The 24151-nt window shown below is 33.6% G+C and overlaps 3 protein-coding genes across 5 annotated transcripts; 2 read left to right on the top strand and 1 right to left on the bottom strand.

Annotated features, from left to right (window-relative positions):
- Nucleotides 1-230: 230 nt before the first annotated feature.
- On the top strand, nucleotides 231-4492 carry LOC117916793 (mitogen-activated protein kinase homolog NTF6). The gene is made up of 6 exons (XM_034832966.1): nucleotides 231-515; nucleotides 1718-1847; nucleotides 2127-2264; nucleotides 3147-3479; nucleotides 3674-3857; nucleotides 3947-4492. The coding sequence occupies exons 1-6, from the start codon at nucleotides 361-363 to the stop codon at nucleotides 4120-4122; spliced, it is 1116 nt and encodes a 371-aa protein (XP_034688857.1). The 5' UTR covers nucleotides 231-360; the 3' UTR covers nucleotides 4123-4492.
- A 1991-nt stretch (nucleotides 4493-6483) lies between these two features.
- On the top strand, nucleotides 6484-13218 carry LOC117916510 (uncharacterized protein YKR070W-like). Of its 2 annotated transcripts, XM_034832585.1 has the most exons (12): nucleotides 6484-6683; nucleotides 6783-6886; nucleotides 7836-7871; nucleotides 8258-8331; nucleotides 8408-8448; nucleotides 9443-9514; nucleotides 9655-9847; nucleotides 10958-11053; nucleotides 11161-11228; nucleotides 11895-12102; nucleotides 12199-12282; nucleotides 12842-13218. In XM_034832585.1, exons 1-12 carry the CDS (start codon nucleotides 6571-6573, stop codon nucleotides 12899-12901), a joined length of 1149 nt encoding a protein of 382 aa, XP_034688476.1. In that variant the 5' UTR covers nucleotides 6484-6570; the 3' UTR covers nucleotides 12902-13218. The 2 variants fall into 2 exon arrangements, with proteins under 2 accessions (XP_034688476.1, XP_034688477.1); XM_034832586.1 differs by lacking the exons at nucleotides 6484-6683; nucleotides 8258-8331 and having other exon boundaries at nucleotides 6836-6886.
- On the bottom strand, nucleotides 13010-19302 carry LOC117916511 (enoyl-[acyl-carrier-protein] reductase, mitochondrial). 2 transcript variants are annotated; one of them, XR_004651568.1, is made up of 11 exons: nucleotides 19089-19302; nucleotides 18906-19003; nucleotides 18147-18278; nucleotides 17720-17863; nucleotides 17546-17648; nucleotides 16186-16285; nucleotides 15933-16009; nucleotides 15774-15852; nucleotides 14781-14899; nucleotides 13994-14139; nucleotides 13010-13436 (listed from the first exon to the last, which is right to left on the bottom strand). XR_004651568.1 is itself a non-coding variant. In XM_034832587.1 (11 exons), the coding sequence occupies exons 1-10, from the start codon at nucleotides 19262-19264 to the stop codon at nucleotides 14046-14048; spliced, it is 1122 nt and encodes a 373-aa protein (XP_034688478.1). In that variant the 5' UTR covers nucleotides 19265-19301; the 3' UTR covers nucleotides 13010-13436; nucleotides 14027-14045. The 2 variants fall into 2 exon arrangements, 1 of the variants encoding a protein (XP_034688478.1); XM_034832587.1 differs by having other exon boundaries at nucleotides 14027-14139; nucleotides 19089-19301.
- Nucleotides 19303-24151: the final 4849 nt, after the last annotated feature.

Below are 24151 nucleotides of genomic sequence, written 5' to 3'. Positions count from 1 at the left end.
AATGGGGTGAGAGAGTGTGATTGCAACAACTGCAGACTTCTCAACTGCAGACAAACTCTTTCCAACTAAGTGAAATTCTAGACGAAATGAAAACGACGAAGAATTGAAAGTAGGGTCCATTTGGATATACCCGAGTTCTCTTTTTTGAGTGTGTTCAAAATTCAAAGTTGAAAGTTCAAATTCCACGCACAAACAAACGGTCCCTCTTTCCACTCTGTGCACTCAAACCCTTTCTTCACTTTCCTCCACTTTTCCCCTCTCTTCTCATATATAGAGGGAGAAAGAGAGCGTGTGAGAGCTCATCCTCTCATTTCATTTTAATTTCAATCTCATTTCATCTCAATTTGAGGCTCTGAAGAAATGGAGAACGAGTCCACGGCTGTGGAAGTGAAGGGGGTTCCATCCTACGCTGGGAAATACGTCCAGTACAACGTGCTCGGTAACCTCTTCGAGGTCTCGGCTAAGTACGTTCCGCCGATTCAGCCGGTTGGCCGTGGCGCCTATGGAATCGTTTGGTGAGATTTTCTCGGCTTTTTATTTTTTGGCTTATTGGATTCTAAAGTGCTATTTTGGCTGGCATTTTGGAATTGTTTTTCTTGCTTTTTGAGAGCTGTCACAGGGTTTTTTTTTTTTTTTTTTTGGTGCTTTTATAAGCATGAAAAAGTACTTGGAAAATATCCTTTGTTTTCCTCGGATTGAAAGATGTAGGCGTTATTTGGGCTCTGTTTGGTTTCTGAGAAAATGGTAGAAATTTTAAATCGGGTTTAGTTCTTTATTTGTTTGGTTTTGGTTCTGGCTGTTGAAAAACGAAGTCAAATTAAACTAAATAGTGTTTGTCGGCTCGCTTGAGTGGATTTGTCTCGGTAGGGCCCCTTTTGATTTCTGAGAAATTGGTGGAGTGGAAACGTAAATGAAATTTTGAAAATTGTTTTTTTTTTCCTTTTTTGGTGATGAAAAATGAAATGAATCAATACAGCAAAATAGTGTTTTTTGGCTCGTTTGAGTGGAATTTTCTTGGTTATTTTGGGATCTAGTCTCTGTTTGGTTGCTGAAAGCATGGAAAGAAAAAAAAACATAAATTCTTGGATTTTTCAAGATTTAGTCAGAGAAGGAAAATGGTTTAATTAAAGCGTAAGTCAACTTCTTGGCTTGGTTAAGGTGAATTTTTTGTCCTTTTTTTTTTTTGTGGGTGGGGGGGAACTGAAGCAACATCAAACATAAGATTAACAACTTGTTTTCTTATCTTCCTCAAATTTCTCAAGAACCAAACAGAGAGTTTATTTTTAAAAGTTATTCTAATTTCAAAATTCTGATGCGTAGTGTGATTATAAGATTTCTGGTTTTATCATTTATGTAATTCAGGATTGTAGAAAGCATATTGTATGTTCCAGTATTGTGGATGGCCTTTTCTTGGATAAAAAATGCTGAGTTAAATCCTGAATTGTATTAAATGGAAGTTAGTGATGAAACAGACTTTCCTTGGATGTACTACAAAACTCCTGTGCAGATTACATGATTAAATCCCTGCCCACTTGGTATAAACAGAAGTTCAATCTGATTCTGAGGCTTCTAGCTCAAACAACAAGGCAGGAATTATATTGATTGCTTACCATATGCGTGTTGCAATTTTTTATATAAGAATTATGACACTTTTGGCTTAGAGCTCCTAATTGTATTTCTTTGTGATTGGGAATTGATTATTATTCACTGACTACAGCTGTGCGACGAATTCCGAGACAAATAAGGAAGTCGCAATCAAGAAGATTGGGAATGCATTTGACAACAGGATTGATGCTAAAAGGACACTCCGGGAGATCAAACTCCTTTGCCATATGGATCATGAAAATGTATTCACATGAGTCATAGAACTTTGTTGCTTGGGGTGGCATATTCTGGGCAGTTACTTTCTTTTTCAATTTGTCTCTGTTTGTTTGCTGCTTTATTTATTTATTTATTTATTTTTGTTTCTTTTTCTTTTTAATAATGAAAAGGTAATATTGATTTTAACAAGGTGTTGTGATAATTGCAAGGTTTGAAAAAGGGAGTATTGTGGAGGATATGCAACCCCGTTCTTTTTCTTGTAATGTTGTGAACTGGAGATGCTGAAGGACACTTTTATTTTGCAGATTGTCAAAATTAAGGACATCATAAGGCCACCTGACAAGGAAAAGTTCAATGATGTGTATATTGTTTATGAATTAATGGATACTGATCTACATCAGATAATACGCTCTTCCCAGGCACTAACAGATGATCATTGTCAGGTAAGTTGGTTCTCTGGCTTGCTTCCTTTCAGCCTAGTGTCTCTATAGACTGTGCAACTTCTTTACTTCACCCGTAAATCTGTGAATAAAGATTGTGCATGGCATTTGATTTTTATTATTAAAACAGCTAATAACACCAAGTTTGAAATCCCTTTTACAGGCGAATCTGTCTGGCCATCTTTAGTTGAGTCGCATCGTATAATATGAAAAACTAACATTGCAATTTGGTATTTGAATATTGAAAGAGCATTTAATTTAATGTATAAGCTGTTGATGCAGGAAGTGGACACCGATGCCCTGCATGAACATGCACTTGTCGTTTTGAAATCCATTATTTGGACTGTTGTTTAGGCATCCTTTGGTTTCCTTTGGTTCCATCAGCGCATTAGCATATCAATAAGGTGCATAGGTCCAAATGTAGGATTTCATTGTATCATTTGAATTATAACATGATTTTTGAGGCTGCCATGATCCAAAAGAGTGCTTGTTAAGACAATCATTTTTACATCTTCTTTTCAAATTAGAAGAATCTACAAGAAACACTAGGTCACAATTATTAACACTGTTGCCTTAGCAAATACATATTTTGTAGAAAACTTGGATAGCTCAACCCCTTGTTATCTTACAAGCTGAAGGTGTCACCTGGGTAGTTAGTAGGGAACACTAATACTGTGTTATTTGAGGAATAAAAACAAGGTGCTGAAAACATAAAAACAGCATGACGTGTCCAAAAACTCATTTGAATATTAAGAACTAAGTTTGATGCATTCATAATATATGTTCAAATTTGCAGCTTGAAATTAAATATATGTTGCAAAATTTGTTGAAATTAAATTATAAATTAGCAGTAACGTGAAGCATAATGTTTGTTGGACTTGGCAGTATTTCCTGTATCAATTATTGCGAGGGCTGAAGTATATACACTCTGCCAATGTTTTGCATCGAGATTTGAAACCAAGCAACCTACTACTGAATGCTGACTGTGACCTCAAGATTTGTGACTTTGGACTTGCAAGAACCACCTCAGAGACAGATTTCATGACAGAATATGTTGTTACCCGGTGGTATCGAGCCCCTGAATTGCTACTCAACTGTTCAGAATATACTGCAGCCATTGATATCTGGTCAGTTGGTTGCATTTTGATGGAGATCCTTAGAAGAGAGCCACTTTTTCCTGGTAAAGACTATGTTCAGCAGCTGGTGCTTATAACTGAGGTATTTTTCTTTCCTCTTTATTTCCCCGCCAGTTTTTCTATTAGCAGGCCGACAGGGCGTTCTCTTGGTTTGGGTATATGAACTCTATTTGTAGAAGATATCAGGACAAGTTGCATATATCGGCATTGTATTTATCCTGTGAAATATTATTATGGTGGTCACTAATGAAAATTTTCCTGGTTATCCCAAAATAGCTATTAGGTTCCCCGGAAGATTCAGATCTTGGATTTCTTAGAAGTGATAATGCTAGGAAGTATGTCAAGCAGCTCCCTTGTGTTCCAAAGCAACCTTTCTCAGAGAAGTTTCCTAACATATCTCCAATAGCCATGGATCTTGTGGAAAAAATGCTAGTTTTTGATCCAAGCAAGCGCATAACTGGTATGCCTCTTATGTTTATCAATACAGAACATTTTTCCCTTTTTTTTTCTCCTGATTATTATGTTCTTTTTCACATGATATTTGCGCAGTTGAGGAAGCCTTGAATCACCCATTTTTGTTGCCTCTCCATGAGATCAACGAGGAGCCCATCTGCCCCTCTCCTTTCATCTTCGATTTTGAACAATCATCCTTAAGTGAAGACGATATAAAGGAACTCATATGGAATGAGTCTCTGAATTTCAACCCTGATGAGATGCTGGAGTGATCATAACCATGTTGTTCTGCTGCTTTATTCACCATAGTTCCTGATCAGTATTTTGGTTTTTGCTTGGAAGGTAAGTAAATGTATACTATGTGGTTGGATTATGTATAAGAGTGATTGGGAAGATAGGTTCTTCCTTGTATTGAGAGGGTGAAGTGGTAGTTGTTTTAGAGCAATATTGAAGAGTTACTGGGGTTACATTCTTTTCAAGAATCCAGCAACCCATGGAGGGTTGGCCTGCATAAAAAGAAGGTTATGCTCTTCTGACCTTCTGTCTTGAGTCTGTATTGTATATCCCAAATCCAATTTTATCAATACAAAAAGGAAAAAAATAAATAAGTACTTGTGAGGGGAAACTACTGATTTTTTTTCATATCCTTGAGAAATGGGTTCCAACTCAAATACTCACTAGATTGATTTATTTATTTTTTCTCAATCAGGGCCTAATTCGAATCTTACCATGGATGATATTTTGAATTTACCCAATATTAATTGTTATGGGGCTTTCAGTATCCTGGGATTTGGGTCCTTATGGAGAGTCTTTAAGAGCTTGGTCATAGAAGGTTCTCGATTATTAAAAAAAAAAAAAATGTAATGACCCAATTTACTTGCAGCAGAGAGATGGATGATTTTGCTTTCATCCTAGTTTGAATTCATCGAGAACATCATACCTTAGCACCTTACTTGAACATACAAGTTCTTTAATGTGCCATTGGTTCATGGAAAATTAGAGGGAAAAAGCGAAAATGCGAAGGTAAAATAAAAACAAAGTGTAAAAACAAAGAAAAAAAATGTTGAAAATTAATAAATAATTTTTATATGAACAGTAAATAATTAGAGATTAAATAATATTTTAATTAATTTCAACTATATTTAATTTTTATAATAAATATAAATTAAACATAGCGAAAATAATATATTATTATTTATTAATACAAACTCACAGGCCTTCCAGAGCCTGCCACTATTCGCCAGTCTCCACGCTGTGCCATGACCATCCATTATCATGGCCCCAATAAGCCATCCTCGGCATTGTCCGCCACATTACGGTTTGAAGAACTGACCTCAAATTTAAGTGCACTTACGTGCATCTATTGACTTTCGCTTCAAAATATCATTGCCTCCATTAATTCCGAAGGTATCATGATTTAGCTAATAAAATATTCATTTTTAATTCCTGTTCTCGCTTAGCAAGTAACATGGACATCAGTTTCCCATTATTTATTAATTGAGACATATTTTTTGAGATGAAGAAAAATCTAAACATAATCTAAACACTGCGGACATTAACTTTTTGATGAATTGACAGCCTTATGACGATATCGTAGGCTCGTAGCCACATCCCTTCCAAGATAATATTTGTTATATTGCACTAAGAATAGTCATTTGATATGGACTTATGAATTTCAAAGATTTTATCATAAAAAGGGATCACGCTTAAGTTTTTTAATATCTCGAACCTTATTTTTAGAGTTAAATACACTTTATCCCCTCAACCTTGTTTTATATTGTTCCCCTTACACGTTAATATTGTTTTTTAAATTTATTAAAATAAAGTACTTTGACCCCGAGTTGTTAAAAAGATTAATGAATAAGTTGTTAAGTAAAAAATAAAGTTGAAATATAAAAACAAATTTATTAAAATAAAGTACTTTGACCCCCAAGTTGTTAAAAAGATTAATGAATAAGTTGTTAAATAAAAAATAAAGTTGAAATATAAAAACAAAAATGTATTATTTAAGTTTAAAGTTGTCAAATTTTATAGTAGCAGTCACAAATAGTTATATGAACATCTATCCAAAACCAAAAATCAAAATTAATAGTTGTTATATTTTGAAGGTATTTGAAAAATTTTATTTGAAAGTTGTTAATTCAAAATTGATTGTAGATTCAAATTAGTGTTTGAATTAGAGTGCAAAAAAAATTGTGTTATAATTTTATAGAAAGTCTGTAATCGGAAACAAAATGTTGGTTATTAACAAAGTTAATGAGTAAAGACGTAAAATTTTAAATATGAGAAAGTAAAGGGTAAAATATGCTAAAAGTTTTTACCGATTTATTTTATTTATTAGGATTTGGCTACAATGTTGAAAATGTATTTATCAAAAAATGTGAAACTCAAATTTCATTATTCATATGTTTTATATCAATAAAATTCATACTTTACACATGTGAGGATTTTTGACGTTTTTGGTATCAATCAGTCTCTTTATAATCTAATAACTTTAGCTTTTAAGTTAATCGCTGACTTAACACTTATGTATTAAGTAAAATATGATTAGTTTTTACAATATTATTTATTTATATTTGGTTTTTGACAGTACAAAATGAAAAGTGTTTTTAAAAACGGAAAACATAGAAATGAAACGGAGCACGCTGCACGGTGCTTCCAGACCCTAGAAACTGCTAAAATCACACATTTTGAGAGGGAACAAACACCGTGAGAAGACGATGCTTCGAATCATCTTTAAAAATGCTTCACAGAGCCGAAGCAAACCGCAATCATGTCCATTCTTCTCCATAATCGCACGCTCGTATTCGCAGCTCCACTCGCAGAGCCAGCGGTTCATCTCTTTCTGTTTTTGTTTTTTTGTTTTTTTATTTTGCTTGTTTTTGTTTTTTGTGGCATCTAATTCTTACAAGCAGCTGTTCTAAATCTCCAGGCCTTCATTTGGCATTGCGTTTGATATCGATGGCGTCGTTTTACTCGGTAACACTCCGATCGGGGGCTCCTCGCAGGCACTCAAAAGATTATATGATGATTGCGGTGCGAATTATGCTTTTGTTGCATTAGATTCTAGCAGTTCTGAATTTTTATTTTTTTTATGGATTTACCCTTGGATTGTGTGGAAATGTACTTGTCTGATCTGTTTGGTTGCTGAGAAAAATGTGAGAAAAGTAGGTAAGTATTCGAGATATTGAAGTTGGAGTGGAAGTAATGTTTTAGCAATTCAAATCAGTTGAATACTTTGTGATAAATAGGAAATTTTGTTAGGAAGCGACTTTATCCAAGCAAGATAGTTTAAATTTTTTTTTTCTTATACTCTGTTTGGCCCTAGGATGAACCAGGGAAAGAGAAGGAAAAAAGTTGAAATAGCTTGAGGAAATAATCCATAGTTTCTGCATTTTCCTTTCCTTCTTTTCAATATTCAAACGGAGTCTTAAGGAAAAACTATTACAGCTGTGATGTGATCAATCCACAAGACTCGCTAGTAAAAGGTCTAGTGCCTGAAGCGACCTTAGAAACTAATTATATATAAAATGATTATGCTGGATCTTTTGTACATTAGTCAAGTTTACATGATTGATTACCAGGCAGTCCAAGGCATACTCCTGAATTTGGGATTAGCTCGGCATCAAAATAATTCAGGATTCTGGAGTTCTTTAGAAAAAATACAGGCATGATTTGGGGAAAAAAAATCAAGATGAACTTGAAAGTAAGAAAAGCAATAGCTGTTAAAAAAATAGCGAAGATTTGCAATGATCTATCACTTCATATTATTAAGAAGAAATGATGTCAGAAATATCTAGGGAATTAATTATCCATGAAATTTGTATGTTGGACTAAGTCAGGAATTGTTTACATGCATAGAAGTATATGGGTTTTATTTATTTGATGAAGTGTTTGTAAATAGTTTGGGAATTACTCCCAAGACTTACTTAGCATTTAACATTTTTATCCATCATTAAACTCCTAATACTCTCTTTCTTGGCAGGTAAATTGAAGATTCCCTACATTTTCTTGACAAATGGTGCGTCCTTGTTTTCAATTTACTTATCTTGTCAACCTATATTGGTAGCATTAAATGGAGGACTCCATTTTGCAATTTGTAGTATGGATTCTATTTGGACTGTCTTTCATAGGTTGGATGATTTGAAGATGCGTGTGCTGAGTATAATAATCTGTTGAATTACTTTAATAGTTATATTCTGTGATGTGCATCCAATTGTACTTGTATTTTATTCAGTGTCTCTTCGAACCAAAAAGAATTCTAATCAGAAATTTGAGGATATCATTCCCTTGTGTCATCTTTTGAACTGTTTATTGAGTGTCAGTTTGTAGAAGATTCTGGATCCTAGATAATCATATCTTAATTCTTGAAGTAGTGAATTCCACATCAATTCTTTATTTCAACAGGAGGTGGATTTCATGAATCTAAAAGAGCCTCTGAATTAAGTGAACTATTGGGCGTAAATATTTTACCATCACAGGTATTGTGCCACTAAAAAAATCCACTCAGGTCCAAACTCACAGAATTTGATGCCTAAAACTGTGATTCTGATGCAGGTTGTCCAGGGACATTCACCTTTCAAGCAGCTGGTAAAAAGGTATATGACTAGTGAGATGCAAACTAATTTCTTGTGCAAAATGCTGATATGAAAGAAGAGTGAAATACACTACAATAATATTGAAAAATCTCCCATTATAAGATAGAACTGGTAATAATGTCATCAATCAGAAGTTAAAAGTTGTTAAAACTATCTAGCAGATAACTTTCATTAAAGCCTAACATACCTAAGCCTAATAAGTTATTCTTGGTATTGGGAAAGTCAAAACACAATGTAACCAGCAATGTATGTTTGAAAGTTTATTAGTGTTCATTATGTTTGAATTCTTGAACTAGCCTCCCTCAGTGACATCAGTTGGTTGATCTGTGAATCTGTGCTAATATGCTTTTTTATCTCACAGTATCTCATGATATGTAACATTAGAACACACTCACGAGATCATAAATGAGTTCAGTTCACTTCAATGATGAATAGCAATAAGATATCAGCTAAGAATCATTGAGCAGGATGGCATTGGGCTTCATAAATGGGTGTGCCAAGTTTTTGTCAAATATGATCTATGCATGGAACCAACCAACACTGATGCTTAAACGCTTCATATACCACTAGGCATCATTACATGTTACATGATCCTAATACATGCAAGATAATGAAATTTTATAACACATGATGCATCCAATTTTCAAATGAAAGTTTATAGTATTACAATATGTCTATCAGGTCAGGGAAATAAGTGAGATCCCAAGGAGAATAATAAGATGCTTAAATGCTTCATATACCACTAGGCATCATAATATGTTATATTATCCCTATATATGCAAGATAATGAAATTTTATAACACATGATGCATACAATTTTTTTTAATGAGAGTTTATAAAATTATAACATGCCTATCAGGTCAGGAAAATGAATTAGATCCCAAGGAGAATAATAAGATGATTTAGAAAAAAAGATCCTCTCTTCCTTTTATTGGTGTAATTTTGATCTGTCTCTTCATCTTCATCTTAATTAACCAGTGTGTTACTTTTACAGATTTGAGAATGAACTTGTTATTGCTGTTGGCAAGGGAGAACCTGCTGCAGTGATGTCTGAATATGGCTTTAAGTAAGGTTTTGTGCTTCTTGTCTTGGTCTATCTGATTTGTGAATGCCAAAAATTTCATCATGGCTGTTAAATTTAAATTTCAAGGATGATCTACAATTGTATTTTAAATTTGCTTCTGGACTTGTTGATTTTATTTGCAGAAATGTTCTTTCAATAGATGAGTATTCATCCTGTTTTGACAACATTGATCCCCTGGCACAATATAAGAAATGGTCAACTAAGCAGGAAGTTGATCAAAATAGCACTTTGAAGATGAAAAACACTGTTTACTCACAGAGAGTTCAGGCAGCATTTGTTGTTAGCGATTCTGTTGACTGGAGCAGGGACATTCAGGTTGTCCTTAATCTTCAGCTTATTTGATCATTTGAACATTTCTTTGATAATAACTGTGAGGTTTAACTTAAAAAGAGAAGTGGACAATATGTACAGAACAACTAAAAATCTACTAAAAAGAACATGTTTTCCACTTCATTATGCTATAAAATTGATTTAAAATACCAATCTAAAAGCAAGAAAATGACCAACACTTGTATTTGCTTGTTTGGAGAAGAAGATCCAAGTCTAATTGTAAAACATTGGTGGGAAAAGAATAGGGAGAGAAGACAAAATTCTTGACTTTGGCACTTCTACTATTGCTCTTATAGCCATGGACCTTTTCTTTCAATACGTGAATAATCAAAGACAAAGGAAAAACATATGCAGAACCACATTGACAGGAACTTGAGTAAAGGAGACTCATTTTCCTTGTATATGTGATAAAGGGGATCTCTGGTACATCTGGGAGCATGGCAGGTCAGAGTAAAGAGGTGATGGGCTGATTCCTTTTTAACCTTTGACAACTATGGAAATGACTGAACTTTACCTTGCTTATAAGCACTGTTGGTTCCATATTGTAAAAACCCAGTTATTTCTCTGTTCAAAAAATACCTGACTAGAAAATGGGACAAGATTTTCACAGGGGATGCTACTCTAGTCTCAAGGGCTTCAACAATCCAGCAGTAATGTTTTCAGGTGGATTTGTAGATCTTATTAATCTTGAGAGGGGAAAAAAGGTAAAATTAGATTTTCCTTGAAAAACAATGAAGAGCTTAGTTTGGTCTATGCTTCTCCTATCAGTCCTCTTTCAGATCTGAGAGGACGAAAACTGGGGCATAATCGTCTTCTCTTTAGTCAAGTTTTCTAACACAATGATCCTCACTTGACTTGTGCTTTGAATTTTCTCCATATAAACATTACTCCTATCATTAAAACTAGATATTTTAGGAAGGCACAAATATCACTATTTAATTTTATTTTTGTCTCTGTGAGCTGTGATTAGTATCTAAGATCTATGAATTCTTCTATCCTTTTACCCCTTTCTTTCTTGTGTAGTTAGAATTTCTTAAATGCATGTATTCCAGGCTTTCAATCTTTAAACTCTGAACAGAATGATGGTGGTTTTAGGTTCTCTGCGATGTTTTAAGAACTGGAGGTCTTCCTGGAAGGGAAACTGGACATCAACCACCTCTGTATTTTGCTAATGATGACCTTGAATACCAGGTCAGTTATGATGTTACTTAGAGGTTACTTCCAATCTTGATTTCTTGAATTGTTGTGGAATTATTTCTTCTGAAATCCAATATACTAACAAGATACATTAAAGGTAGGCTGCTTTTCCTTCTGAACGTCTTGGGATGGGAGCTTTCAGGATTGCATTAGAAGCCATCTTCAATAGGTGAGGCTGGAAAATATGGTAACATATAATGAAGGTTGAGATTTGATCTGAGTAATGGTATAGTCTCCTTCAAAGAAATCATACTGATTCAAAGTCTCAACAGGCTCATAGGCCCCTTCTTGGATGAGCCACAAACTTAAGGTCATGTTTGGTTTCCGGAAAATACTAAGGAGAGAAATTTTTTTTTTAAGAAAAATAATTTTATCATGTTTGGTTTTACCATGGAAAATACGATATATAAAATTAAAATTAGTTGAAAACTTATATATATTTAAATTATTTATAAAAGAGTTAAAATAAATGAATGAGTTTAAAGTAATATATAAAAATAATTTGTTAATTTTAAATATATTTTTTATTTTATTTCACTTTTTCTTTTCTTATAATTTTTCTATTTATTTTCTTTCCATCACATTTTTTCTCAAATTTTCAAGGAACCAAACAAAGCGAAAATGTTATGGGACAAATGAATGCAATTCCCCTAAAATGAGATTCAGGAGATGAATCATCTATCGAGGCATTAGCAATTAAGGCGGCGCCAATGACAAAATTGACAATCATCTATAATGTTATTACTAGGCTGAAGAGAAATGATCATATTCCCTGAATTTCAGGTCTCACATGATACCACAGATTATTCTAATGCCTACTAGTTTTAATATGCAGAATCCACCCTAAAGCTCTGGAATATACATCATTCGGGAAGCCGAGCCCGTCTGTGTTCAAGAATGCTGAAACCATATTGTCACAACATGTGTCATCTCTCCATCATAACCTTGAGGCTGAGAATCATGGAAATGCTGGAAGTCATCCTTTCAAAACACTGTATATGATAGGAGATAATCCTTCAGTTGACATAAATGGTGCTCGTCAGGTTTGCTTCTCTATGACTAAGAATTTGGTTTCCAAGCCAGTCACTTATGTGAGTCTTTGGTGATGAAGGAATGGGATTCCATATTTTGCATTTCAGGCAGGACATCCATGGTTTTCTATTTTGACAAGGACCGGGGTTTTCAAGGGAAAGGAAAATCATGCTAAATTTCCAGCAGATCTGGTCAGTGATTGTTGAATTCTTAGAAGTTTGTTTACATATCAGGTTTCATTTCTATAAGTTTTACACCATTGGTTTCAAGAAAATATTAAGGAAAAAAAATGTTAAAAAAAATGATTTTCTTATATCCTAAAAAATAGAAAAGAAGATAAAATATAATTAAAATTTGTAAAAAGTTATACGTTTTCAATTTGTTTAATCTTTAGATAGAAGAGTGAAAATTTGTAAAATAAATTTAAAGTAATACATAAAAATAACTTATTAAATTTTTATCTATTTTTTCATTTTCATTTACTTTTACTTTTAGAATCCTAACATAGTCTTTATTTGACTGTATTCATCTCTTCCTGTTGCAATAGAGATAAAAATCGCTTTTTCTTTTCCCCTGTTTTGCGCCCATATTTTAATACTTAAAAAGCATTTTTTTTTATCCCGTTCTTTCTGAAATTTGAAATTTTCAGCATATTAGCTGTCCCGGAGAACTCATTAAACAATATGCATGAATTTCCAGATTTTAAGATCACAAGTCCCAATTTGACACTCATCTTTTTTGCCTGTGCAGGTTGTCGACACTGTGGAGGAGGCAGTGGACTTTATATTGACAAAGGAGTGCAGCTCATGAAGCTTCTACACCCATACATTCTTTCCCAAAGTAATAATTATTTTGAAAAGTGTCGGATCAAAAAAAAAAAAAAAAAAAAAACAAAAGAGAGGGAGACAACGATACGACTAAAAGGAAAAGTAATAGGGAAATGTTTATTTAGAAATAACGTTCCAGTTCCTTGGCCCTATAGGGATGTGGGCTGGAGAGGATTTCTTGGAAAACTATATGGCCTATATGGAGAACTGGACTGGGGTCATTCAACTGAGAATGTAATTCACCTTTTTTGAGAGGTGAAACTGGCAGGATCCAGTTTTGATTCAAAACAAGCTTCGTCATGGGTGGATGAAATCTTCATTATTCAGCACTTGTATCTCTCACGTCTCTAACGCTAGATATATGCCAGACATCCATCCATTTGCAAATAACCCTTTGCATTATTACTTGACTACATATTGCTTCAAAAGTTGCACCCTCGGAAGATCCACAAAATCCCATTTGTTAAAAAAAAAAAGGGAGTTTGAAGTGCTGTCTGCCAATTCCTGTAGTCTTGCACCTGAAATTAGCAATTGAATTATAAATTATATATAAACACAACTAAATCTAAAGGAGATCTTTCATTAACGTACGGTTAAACAGTTTAACCTGATCTCCAACTAGGACGTTTCTACAAGTCAATCTTTCGGTTGAACTACCGCATGTGCACCATAGGGGCAAAAACAAATTTAAATGTTCGCTTAGATACACCTTCTGTTTCTTATTTTTAAAAACCAAAAATAATAATTTTGATATAAAATACAAAAACATTTAGGGTCTCAAATTAGAAAGAGGAATTGCTTTTAAAATTTGTTTTAAAAAATAAAAGTATCAAAAAAATCTTTACTCACTCAAATTTTAAAATTTTTTGAAGAATTTTTCAAGGATATAAGATAAGTCTATACATTCTGTATCAAAGTTTTTATTTTTATATATAAGTTATTACTATTTTCTGTTTTTAAAAAAATAAAAAACAGGTAGTGTATCCTATCCAAACGATACCTAACATATCTAATTTCTTCATTTCAAATGCTATGGAACAACCCCGGTTTGAAAGATATACACAGAAAAACTTACCCCAATTCCCTCTAAAACTTCAGAAACACCTACCTCAGTTCCCACTTTGGGATTAGAATTTTATGACTTGTTTGGGTTGGCTTCCAAATTTTCCAAGGGCCTTATCCAAAGCAGCATGAAAATTGCTGAAAGGAACCAGCTCCATCCTGAAAACAAAGATGTCTCAATGAGCAAAGTCAGCACTAGACAGCATGTAGATATAATCAAGAACCCTTGAAACTAGTGATACATGTAGTAAAGCAGCATGGTGTTGCCAGCCCAGAAAGTTAAAAAAACTCATTGATCCCAGTGTTCATTTTGGTGGCTCCACATTCCCAGCCGGCAATCTCATTTCCAGAGGCATAAGTTGGATGATAAAAAGGGGACATATCAGAAACCTTCCCAGAGTTTGTTAAATCAGCATTACATCACTGATTTCTCTCCTTAGAACTAAGCATTTAACAAAGTTCTAATCAAAATTTCATTATTTACTTAAAATAAGATAATTTTATGATATATTGTGTAATAGATGGATATGATCCTGACCAGCAGGACACGTAGTTGGTGATTCTGTCACAAACCTAAAGAGGTCAATAAATGCTGTAAAAGAAAATGTGCTATATCTTGGTAAGTGTTGAGTCTATCTGACAAAACCTTATTTTATCATATTGCCCATATGACTCTTGCCAGGTAACACCCAAAATGATATGCAGAATAAACTGTTGATCCCATGCATCAAATTATCCAGCATCATGCCAGGTTCACACTCATGGGATCAATTTATTTTTTCTTTAGAAGGTCAACATACTCGTATTTTATCTTTCCCTCTTGTGTGAGCCCCAAAAGGTAATCTATCATCTTTCTGGACTCCTTTGCTTTATCTGAACTCATCCATTTCTGCAGCCAGAATCCCCTCAAGGAAAGATCCTGAAAATAAATAGATATTAGGGTGTCATATATGACAAAGGCTGTGAAGAAAATACATGGCTATCTAGAGAGAGAGAGATCTGCAACATTCTGTTTAATATCAGGCCTGTTTAAGACTTTAGTTAATTTGACCTTTCTCATAAACAGTCATAAAAGTCTAAGGAAATTTTCCTTCATATCGGCACTCCACCAGTCTTCTCAATCCAGATTTACCATTTTTCCCTTTCCAACTTTTGGCCTCTTTATACCTCAGCTTACTTCCATATGCTTTGTAGAAACTTCTTTATGGAAGATTGAGCATTCCAAATGGATGAAATGGAACTCAAATACAACCACTTAAACCAGAATAATTTGACTTAACAGAGAACAAAAACCATCATATATCTAGTTTGTTACATTGTTATAGCAAGCCTGGAAAAGTTAGGATGCTACTGGAACCAAAGATGTCACAAAGATATTGATAGAAAAGCCTGCAAAGGCAAGAGACCTCTTTTTATCGTTCTGGACAAACCAAGAAGCTAAGAGACTTGCTTTATCAATCTAATTTCATCCAAATAATTTTAACAATCCAAGAGCATTATATCATCCCAAAGATCTGGATAGAATTGAACAAACCAAGCAGCTATGAAGCTTTACTGACAGCCTAATCTCATCCAAATAATCTAGACAATTGGATAGCAACATGCGGATTGGGTTGAGGGGAAATAGGAAAAAAAGAGAGAGGGAGAGTGTGCTACACAAGCATATAATAATTAACAAGGACTTATCTCAGGAATGTGCGATTTCTTGTTTAGTCTCTAAAGTTTGCACCAAAATTGACAACAATAACAATGGACTAAAACAGAAAGAAACAGGATCTGATGTCATGGATTACCTTAAAAATGAAAGATGAAGTTGAAACAGTGATAGGTTTCTTAGACATTCCACCATATGTTACCATAGTTCCCCCCTGCCTGAAGACAAGAATTTATCAGCTCCCTAGAAGAAGATTTTAGAACAAAAAAAAGTAGCTTAATTTCCAAGCACATCTCACCTCAAGAATTTGAGAACCAAAGTGGCAGGATTGCCACCAACACAGTTGAATCCCAAAGCAGGTTCCGGTAAATTAGCCTAGCATATTAATTAAATGTAAAATGGAAAATTTGAGTGCTATGACCGAAAAATCCAAGAAATAAAATTAACTACTATAAAGCACAATCTTTAGCGACACCAAAGACATATCATAAAGAATAAACACCTCCCTACATCAGAAAGTATCAACTATACTGGGGCAATAGATAAGATACCAGGAGGCCTTTGACATTCTTAACTTCCAATTGACTCTCAGTGAACACTTCATCAGCACCAAGCCCCTTAAGTTTTTCTTTTACTTCATCTGATCCAACCCTGTAGCAAGAGGAGGATGATAAACAATGGTGAAATTCCCCATATAAAATTTCTTTTGCTGGAAGCAAATGCCAAATTATTCTTCAATCTGTTTAGACATGTAGTCAAATAAACTCCATCACTCACTTATATTAGACACCTGCAGGAAGCCACAATCTTAAAATTATCAGCACACACTTCTTATTCAGACGTATATCACTTCTCATTCCTTTGTTTATATTATGATATTGAGTCTGTACACCTTTAATCAATTCCTTGTCACTGTACTTTACAACATCCAACTGGTTGACCAATTGATTCACAATACTTCCCTCATCTTCATCAAATGTGTCAATGATTTTCAGAAGGTATCAAATCAAAAGGAACGGGAAGCAGGGCAAACTAGGAACTGCAAGAAAACTATCATAATCATGGAAGACTCTCATCATGAGGTCTGAGAATAATAGATGGTTACAGAAAGCTTGACACCAATTGGACAAAATCCAACAAATCATACTAGGCTTCCCCAACTGCAAGTTAGGCCACTGAACTCACCCTACCATTGTTGAAGTCAACTATGTGGGTTTCAATACAATAACAAGAGAATCCATGCATTTATATGCAACCTAGAAAAGTCAAATTGATGATGCCTCTGGGGATGCTTGTCCATATGCACCTACAGCCAGTTGGCAGAGAATCTGAGAGGGGATACTGGAAGAAAGTCACCATCTGATGATTGACTAGTGTGGTGGACATTCAACAAAGCAATAAGGTTGTTACTTGGCACCAGAGTTTAACACCCTTTGAAAAAATTAAGGACAAAAGTAATCACCTATGCATGGACAAGATGAAAAAGGACAATATTCCATCAAAAGATAAAGTGATATTAGTGTTAACTTGAGGGGGCTCAAAAGCCTTTGTTGATGCATGGACAAGGATCTAATGATGCAATAAACTTCTGTGTTTTGATCAGTTGTCCATAAATATAAATATTTTGCAAAAATATTTGAAACCTCAAAAACATTCACTTAAGTATTAAATAAAAAGGCCAAGATGCTACAAAAGGTTTTATACCACGAAGTGGATGAATTCCAGGAAGACTAAAGAAGTCGCAAGTAAATGCGTATCAGCCAAGTTTCATACATGAACAAGATCAACTGGAAACACATGCAAATGCAAGAGAATGCTGAATGCCACTTAATTATTTAAGTTTGACACGACCATGCACTGAAAAACTTAGATGAAAACAAGTTTTTTGGTATCAAAGTTTCCAATCAGCACCTGTCTCTTATTATATTAATGCTGTGGATGCCACGAATTTGTGCAAGCTGAATGATGCACTGGCCCACAATGCTTGTAGCCCCATTTTGCACAATAGCATCACCTATTCATACCCATACTAATCAGGGAAACACATATAAAAGAAATTACAAATTTTTAGCACTAAAGACATACCTGGATTTAGATTGCCAAAGTCTTCAAGCATTCTTAGTGCGGTCAAAGGATTAATAGTAACAGTGGCCGCATATTCCATAGGCACATCTTTATTAATTTTGTGCCAGACACTCTGCTCTTTCACAACATATGTCTGCCATGTTCCTATGCAGAACAAATTTTATCCAATAAGATCATGCAAAGCACACATGTTTTGATATGAATTCTCTTGGTGTTTTGTTGTCAAATGATTGGATACTTAAGATGTAGCATTTTCTAGTTTTGCTTCAACTGGCTGTGTAAGGATTTCACATACTCATAGTTAATTTTGTGTTTTCCGTCTAAAGGCATTGAAATGTGCATTTCAAAGTATTGGAATGCCAGCAATGAAGTGATGCAAAACTTATAATAACTTTGTGATATCCAAATTAGAAAAAGAGAGTGTTACCAGAAGAGGGAGGAGATGGGATCACCCAATCACCAGGAGAAAGTCCCTTAACTGCAGAGCCCAAAGAGTGTACTTCTCCAACTCCCTCATATCCTCCTACTGCTGGAACTTGTGGTCTCACAGGGTAAACACCTATAAAATCAAAGATTGTCAGTCTCAAAAGCAAAAAAAATCATTTCCAAAACAAAATTCAAGACATTGTTCATAAACAAATGAAAATCAACAACACAATAAAAAGAAATATAAATTATTAGGCAAAGTTTTGTTAGCAGTTCCAAAAAAATTTCTTACTTCTGAAAGCAAAATTTTCATTGATCTTAGCTCTTGAAATTTGAGAAAAGTAGTTCAAAACTTTAACCTAACAATCCCATAAAAGAACACCTTGATAATAACTTTCAAATATAATTAAACAACAACGGGGAAGATGCATTGAAGTGACGCTAATCTACTGTTTGGGTGCTGCTAAACAGCAATTTAAAAAATAAAATTAACTAAAATTCAGAATCTAAGATTCTTACAATATTAGAAACAAAAAATAACAGCGTCCATTCAACCGAGGCCAGCACAACTACTAGGTTGTTTGTCTCGGTTGATCAGAGACACAAGAGAAAAAAGAAAACGCCCGCTCAACTGAAACTAACACAACTACGAGGCTATTTATCTCAGATTCTCAGGTGAGACGACATTCACTTTCCTTTTCTTTCCCTCTCCTCAATTTTCTCGGAAACCAAACAGGACAAATAGAAAAACTAATCCAACCTTCGATCCTATTAATATCGGAAGGATTGATGGGAGCAGCGAGCATTTTAACGCAGAAATCGTTCTCTTTAACCTCAACTGGAGGTAGCTCAACCACTCTGCCAAAACAAAGATGTGAAAATTCAATACTCTATATTTTTTCATCGCAACTGTCAATTACACTAACAATGAAGATATTCGAACCTGGTCACACTCTCCGGTGGTCCATGGTGCTCATACACCACCGCCGATGACGGCGGCGACATAGCGGCCGAGAAGGCTCGAATTTGGCTCCAACACCGGGGCAGAGATGCTGACCTAAGACAAAGAAACGACGAGCCATAGTGGGTTCTCGCGGTTGCTAACCTCACCAACGCCATTCCGCCCTTCTTTTGCCTTGCCAGAGGGTTTGAATCCCAATTTTGTTACTGTTCTTTTTTCTCCTTTTTTTTTTTTTTTTTTTGTGATTAAACATAAGTTAAAAACGGCGTCGTTTGAGGCCTCGTCTTCCGTTTTTGGGGATTCTTGTGTTTTGGTTTTGGGCACGGTCAAACGGACCGGCTTTGCACCCAAACTGATCTGCTATTCCCTTGTGTGAGTGCTATGCTCTTAAACGGCGTCGTTTAAAGCCTCATTAATGTTCTTTACATTTCAAAACGGTTCATATTTGTAGAATCCACCTACACTTGACAGAGTTTGGCGGATTTGGGACGGATCAACCTCATCTCAACTTATCTTAATTATTTAAACATATAATCATCTTCATTCAAAAATTAAGAAGAAAAAAAAAAGAATAAGATAAGACTTTAGGAGTATGAGAATTTCTCATACCCTTTGCCATTTAGGCTTTTTTCAAAATTTTTAAATAAAATTTAATTATATTAAAAATAAATATAATTTATAAATAAATAAAGATTTAAAATTTTATAATTTATTTTAATATATATTTTTTATTTTATGTGTTTAAAAAATGAAAAATAAAAAAATATACTTAAAATTAATTTTTTACTAATTGTATGTCTAAAAGGGGCAATATAAGGTGGGAATAAGGCAATGCATGAACTCGTCTTGGATTTGAAAAAAAGTTTCAAACTTATTTCTAATTTGTTTATAATTTTCCTAAATTTGTCATATTACAGCAATAAGGTATGGGTATCTGAGAAAACTGTGTCTCATTGGCATCACTACTCTACACATAACATGTCAAAAATCATTTGGAAGCAACTTATTCAATATGCCACATTTAGAGGTAGGAATTAGCTTTCATGAAACTATCTTAACCAAATCATAAATGCCCTCTTAAGGAATAGGCAATATTTTATGAAGGACAATTTTCATACTATATCTAAATTACTCACAAAGTTAAAAATGTATTACAAATAATAATTTAATCATGAGAAGGGGAAGTACTTATATAATTTCTTCCTTAATGTATGTTGTGTTAAACAACAATCTTGCTAAAAATAGTTTCAAATAGAATATTGTCAAATTATATAGCCTAGGATTGAGTTGATGGAACATTGAAATTTAATGACTTGAAGGATTTAAGTGATGAGTAATATATCTTATTATGGAATTGACATTTACATTGTTACATGTATGATATTCTTTTAAACTTAAAAAATGACTGATTTTAGAAATTAAATAAATTTGATTCACTTCTCGATCCAATGACTAGTTTCATGTCCATGTATTTGAAAGCATAAATTGAAATTATAAATATTGAAGTATTTCATGTCTCAAGGCATTTATAGTGATATCTTTATGAATCTCGATTTGAAAGTGCTTAAAAGTCAAAATTATGTTCCAATGAATGTTTTAACTTTAGACTGGTGTTTTGAATACTTGAAATGATGTTTTTAGTTGTGTTTGTTCAAATTGGAAGAAAGATGTTTGAACACTCTTATTGCTACTTTCTACATCCTTTTACTACACTAATAAAGACACTCAAATCTCTTTGTTGGGCATTTGAATGTCCCTACTATAAAAGGCATTTTAAGGTTGTTTCTCACCCATTGTTCTCTTCCTTCGCGCGCCTTATTTTCTTATGTTCATTCTTATCATAACTTAAGTGGTTTTACTTGCATTTTTCTTTTGTTCTTTGTTTGATATTCTTTTGTAAAGTTTCTACATCGTGTATCTAAGACCTTTTAACAGTTCAATTTTCTAGGTCAATTTCTTTATTTTCAAATTCTCTCATTATCTTTTCTATGGCTCCTAGTAGAGTCACTTGATTAAGACTTTCGTCTCCATCTAAGTCTCTAATCTCTATGAAACTACACATGCTCCATCAACCATAAATGACTTGCTTGTTTACAATTTCCATTTCTCACAATATATGGACACTTTTTGTGAGAGATTCATTAAAGGATAAATTTAAATTGTCTACATTTAAGGATACTCCTATTCCCCATATTTTAAGAAGGTCTTTGGGAGCCTTTGGATTTTAACAAAGGGGGTGTGTATCCCATACTCAAATATTCTATGCAAACATCCACTATTACATTCCAAATATTCAATTTAGCATTTCTATATATGGACTATCTTTAATTATCACTCTAAACGTGATTTGTGAAGTCCTTTGTTTGTGTCCTTATTAGGGCATCGCTCTACCCATGGTTCTTGATACTTTAACTCTCTCATCTTTAGAGTGCAATATTGTAGTGTTTTCTCTTTATATTGAGGTTCTTCTATTAATTGTTTGTATTTCTTTTATCAATATTCTTAAGCTATCATGCCTTTTGGGTACTTTTGGATATAGTACATTATATCATATTTATTATTGTACCTTGATCAGGAGATAGATGACTCAATTTGTTAGCAACATTCTGGTTGGGAGTGATATTGATATGGGTTGACTCATTCCTGACATTATAGGTTTGTATACTTTTGATACTTGTGTTGTTGATTTTTTTTCTTCTCAGTCACCATCTGTCACATTCTTTTGAAAAAAGGGGCTTGAGTTTTAGCATGAAGTCTCAAATTATTCAAAGGCTTCCACTCATTGACAAGACCTCTTGGTCCAAGCATTTAGCCACACTTCTTAGCAACTGTGTGGTTTGGGTAATAAGACTATAGACATGGAAAGGTGAGAAGTTGAGCAAGGTCACAATCATCCTATACCTTCTTAAGGTTATGCTCAGGGTTCTCAAGGGCTGAGGTAGTTCTCATAGAGTTACCCCTATATTTGTTAGATTTACTAAACCTATTTTTCTTGCTCCTACCCATATTGTCTCTACTATAACTTAGTCTATACAAGTATTCTTTGCAAAAGTTAGTTCGTTTAATAGATAAGTCACATGAATAATTGGCTACCAACATGATCACTTTGGATTTTTGGTTAGGGAAAATGGACTTACGACTCTAAAGCATGGATGAGAGCTTGACTTTTGTAAAACTTTGTGTTGCTTCATAGCTCAATCCTAGGTCTCAACCATTCTCACCTTTGGATATTAACTTCTAATATTCAATGAATTTGTTTCTTAGAGAGAGACATTTTTTCTTTACTCTTTTTTTTTCTTTAGTCTTTCGCTTTTAGGATTTATGTGGCATTACTCTATTTTTTTTGATATTTTTTAGATGCCACTTGTCTAGCATTGTTTCATCTTTTGATTCTAGATATATTCTTCATGTTTGCTATTTTTCTTCTCATTATCTTATGATTTGTGTTTTCCTTTATGCTTTATCATTCTTTTTGTCACAAATTAAGAGAGAGAATAATGCTAATATGTATTTGTTTCATATTCTAATATACTTATATCTTTTTGTCACTTGGTTTTCAAAGGTATGTTATTTTAAATGGGCATTTAATTATTTTTTTTAAAGAGCCTGAGATCATCATTGTAATCCATGTTTTGTCACAAAATTATAAAAGGGCAATATATTAATGTATTAGATTAGGTCAATAACTTTGTTCCATTATTGCACTAAATGCAACACATTTTGGGTTCAATGATGATAATAGTCGTAGTTGACTTCAAGCTACTTAAGATTCAAATTCCTTTGAGGTTCATATGTTTTGGAAGTATTATGATTTGGTCAATGGTCATGGAAAGTGAATTTAATGAATTTTTTTTAAAGAGTCTGAGATCATCATTGTAATCCATGTTTTGTCACAAAATTATAAAAGGGCAATATATTAATGTATTAGATTAGGTTAATAACTTTGTTCCATTATTGCACTAAATGCAACACATTTTGGGTTCAATGATGATAATGGTCGTAGTTGACTTCAAGCTACTTAAGATTCAAATTCTTTTGTGGTTCATATGTTTTGAAAGTATTATGATTCGATCAATGGTCATGGAAAGTGAATTTAATGAATTTTTTTAAAAGAGCCTGAGATCATCATTGCAATCCATGTTTTGTCACAAAATTATAAAAGGGCAATATATTAATGTATTAGATTAGGTCAATAACTTTGTTCCATTATTGCACTAAATGCAACACATTTTGGGTTCAATGATGATAATAGCTGTAGTTGACTTCAAGCTACTTAAGATTCAAATTCCTTTGAGGTTCATATGTTTTGGAAGTATTATGATTTGGTCAATGGTCATGGAAAGTGAATGAAATGCAAATTTGGAGAAAAAAAAAATGGAAATGGCTAAAACAATGAGAAAAATGGAGGTGGACATTCAAACATCCTATCAAGGGCATTCAAACATCCAAGCAAACTAGGTTCAAATATCCCTCCATAGGCTATAAATATTAATGCTTCCAAATTATTTTTTAAACTTAATTTTAATGTTTTTGTCAATCTTCTTTATAATAAATTTACTTTGTAAAAAGCTTCTTCAAGCATCCAACTATGGTCATGAGTAAAAGCCTAGCGTTTTAGATTATAACGTGCTACAAGTGATTTTATAGGCATTGTTCTACCATAACACTCCTCACTCTCAAAATCTTTAAACTACTTGTCTTTGATGTCTTATCAATGGAAAAACATGATGCATTAAACTACTAGCCTTGTCACAGTATTGAAGTGATCCACTAAAGAGCATGATGTGCTATATCAAAGATATATAAAATAAAAAAAAGTGTAAGTGCCAATTGGTATCTAGGGAGTTGAATTAAGTAAAATTATGTACATTCTTTTAATATTTAGTGGATTGTTTTTTGTGTTGATTGATTTTCTACTATCTTTGATTGCATCAAGTGTTAACTTAGAAATTCTAGATGTAAAATTTAGAAAATTGGTATAAACATTGCTTGGACTACCCATTCACCCTATTTAGGTAGTTCTTAATTAAGAATGAAGTTTCAAT

Source organism: Vitis riparia, chromosome 6, assembly GCF_004353265.1.
Source record: "Vitis riparia cultivar Riparia Gloire de Montpellier isolate 1030 chromosome 6, EGFV_Vit.rip_1.0, whole genome shotgun sequence".
Taxonomy (NCBI): domain Eukaryota; kingdom Viridiplantae; phylum Streptophyta; class Magnoliopsida; order Vitales; family Vitaceae; genus Vitis; species Vitis riparia.
Note: the sequence above shows the minus strand (reverse complement) of the source record. Positions and strands in the feature narration are given on the sequence as shown.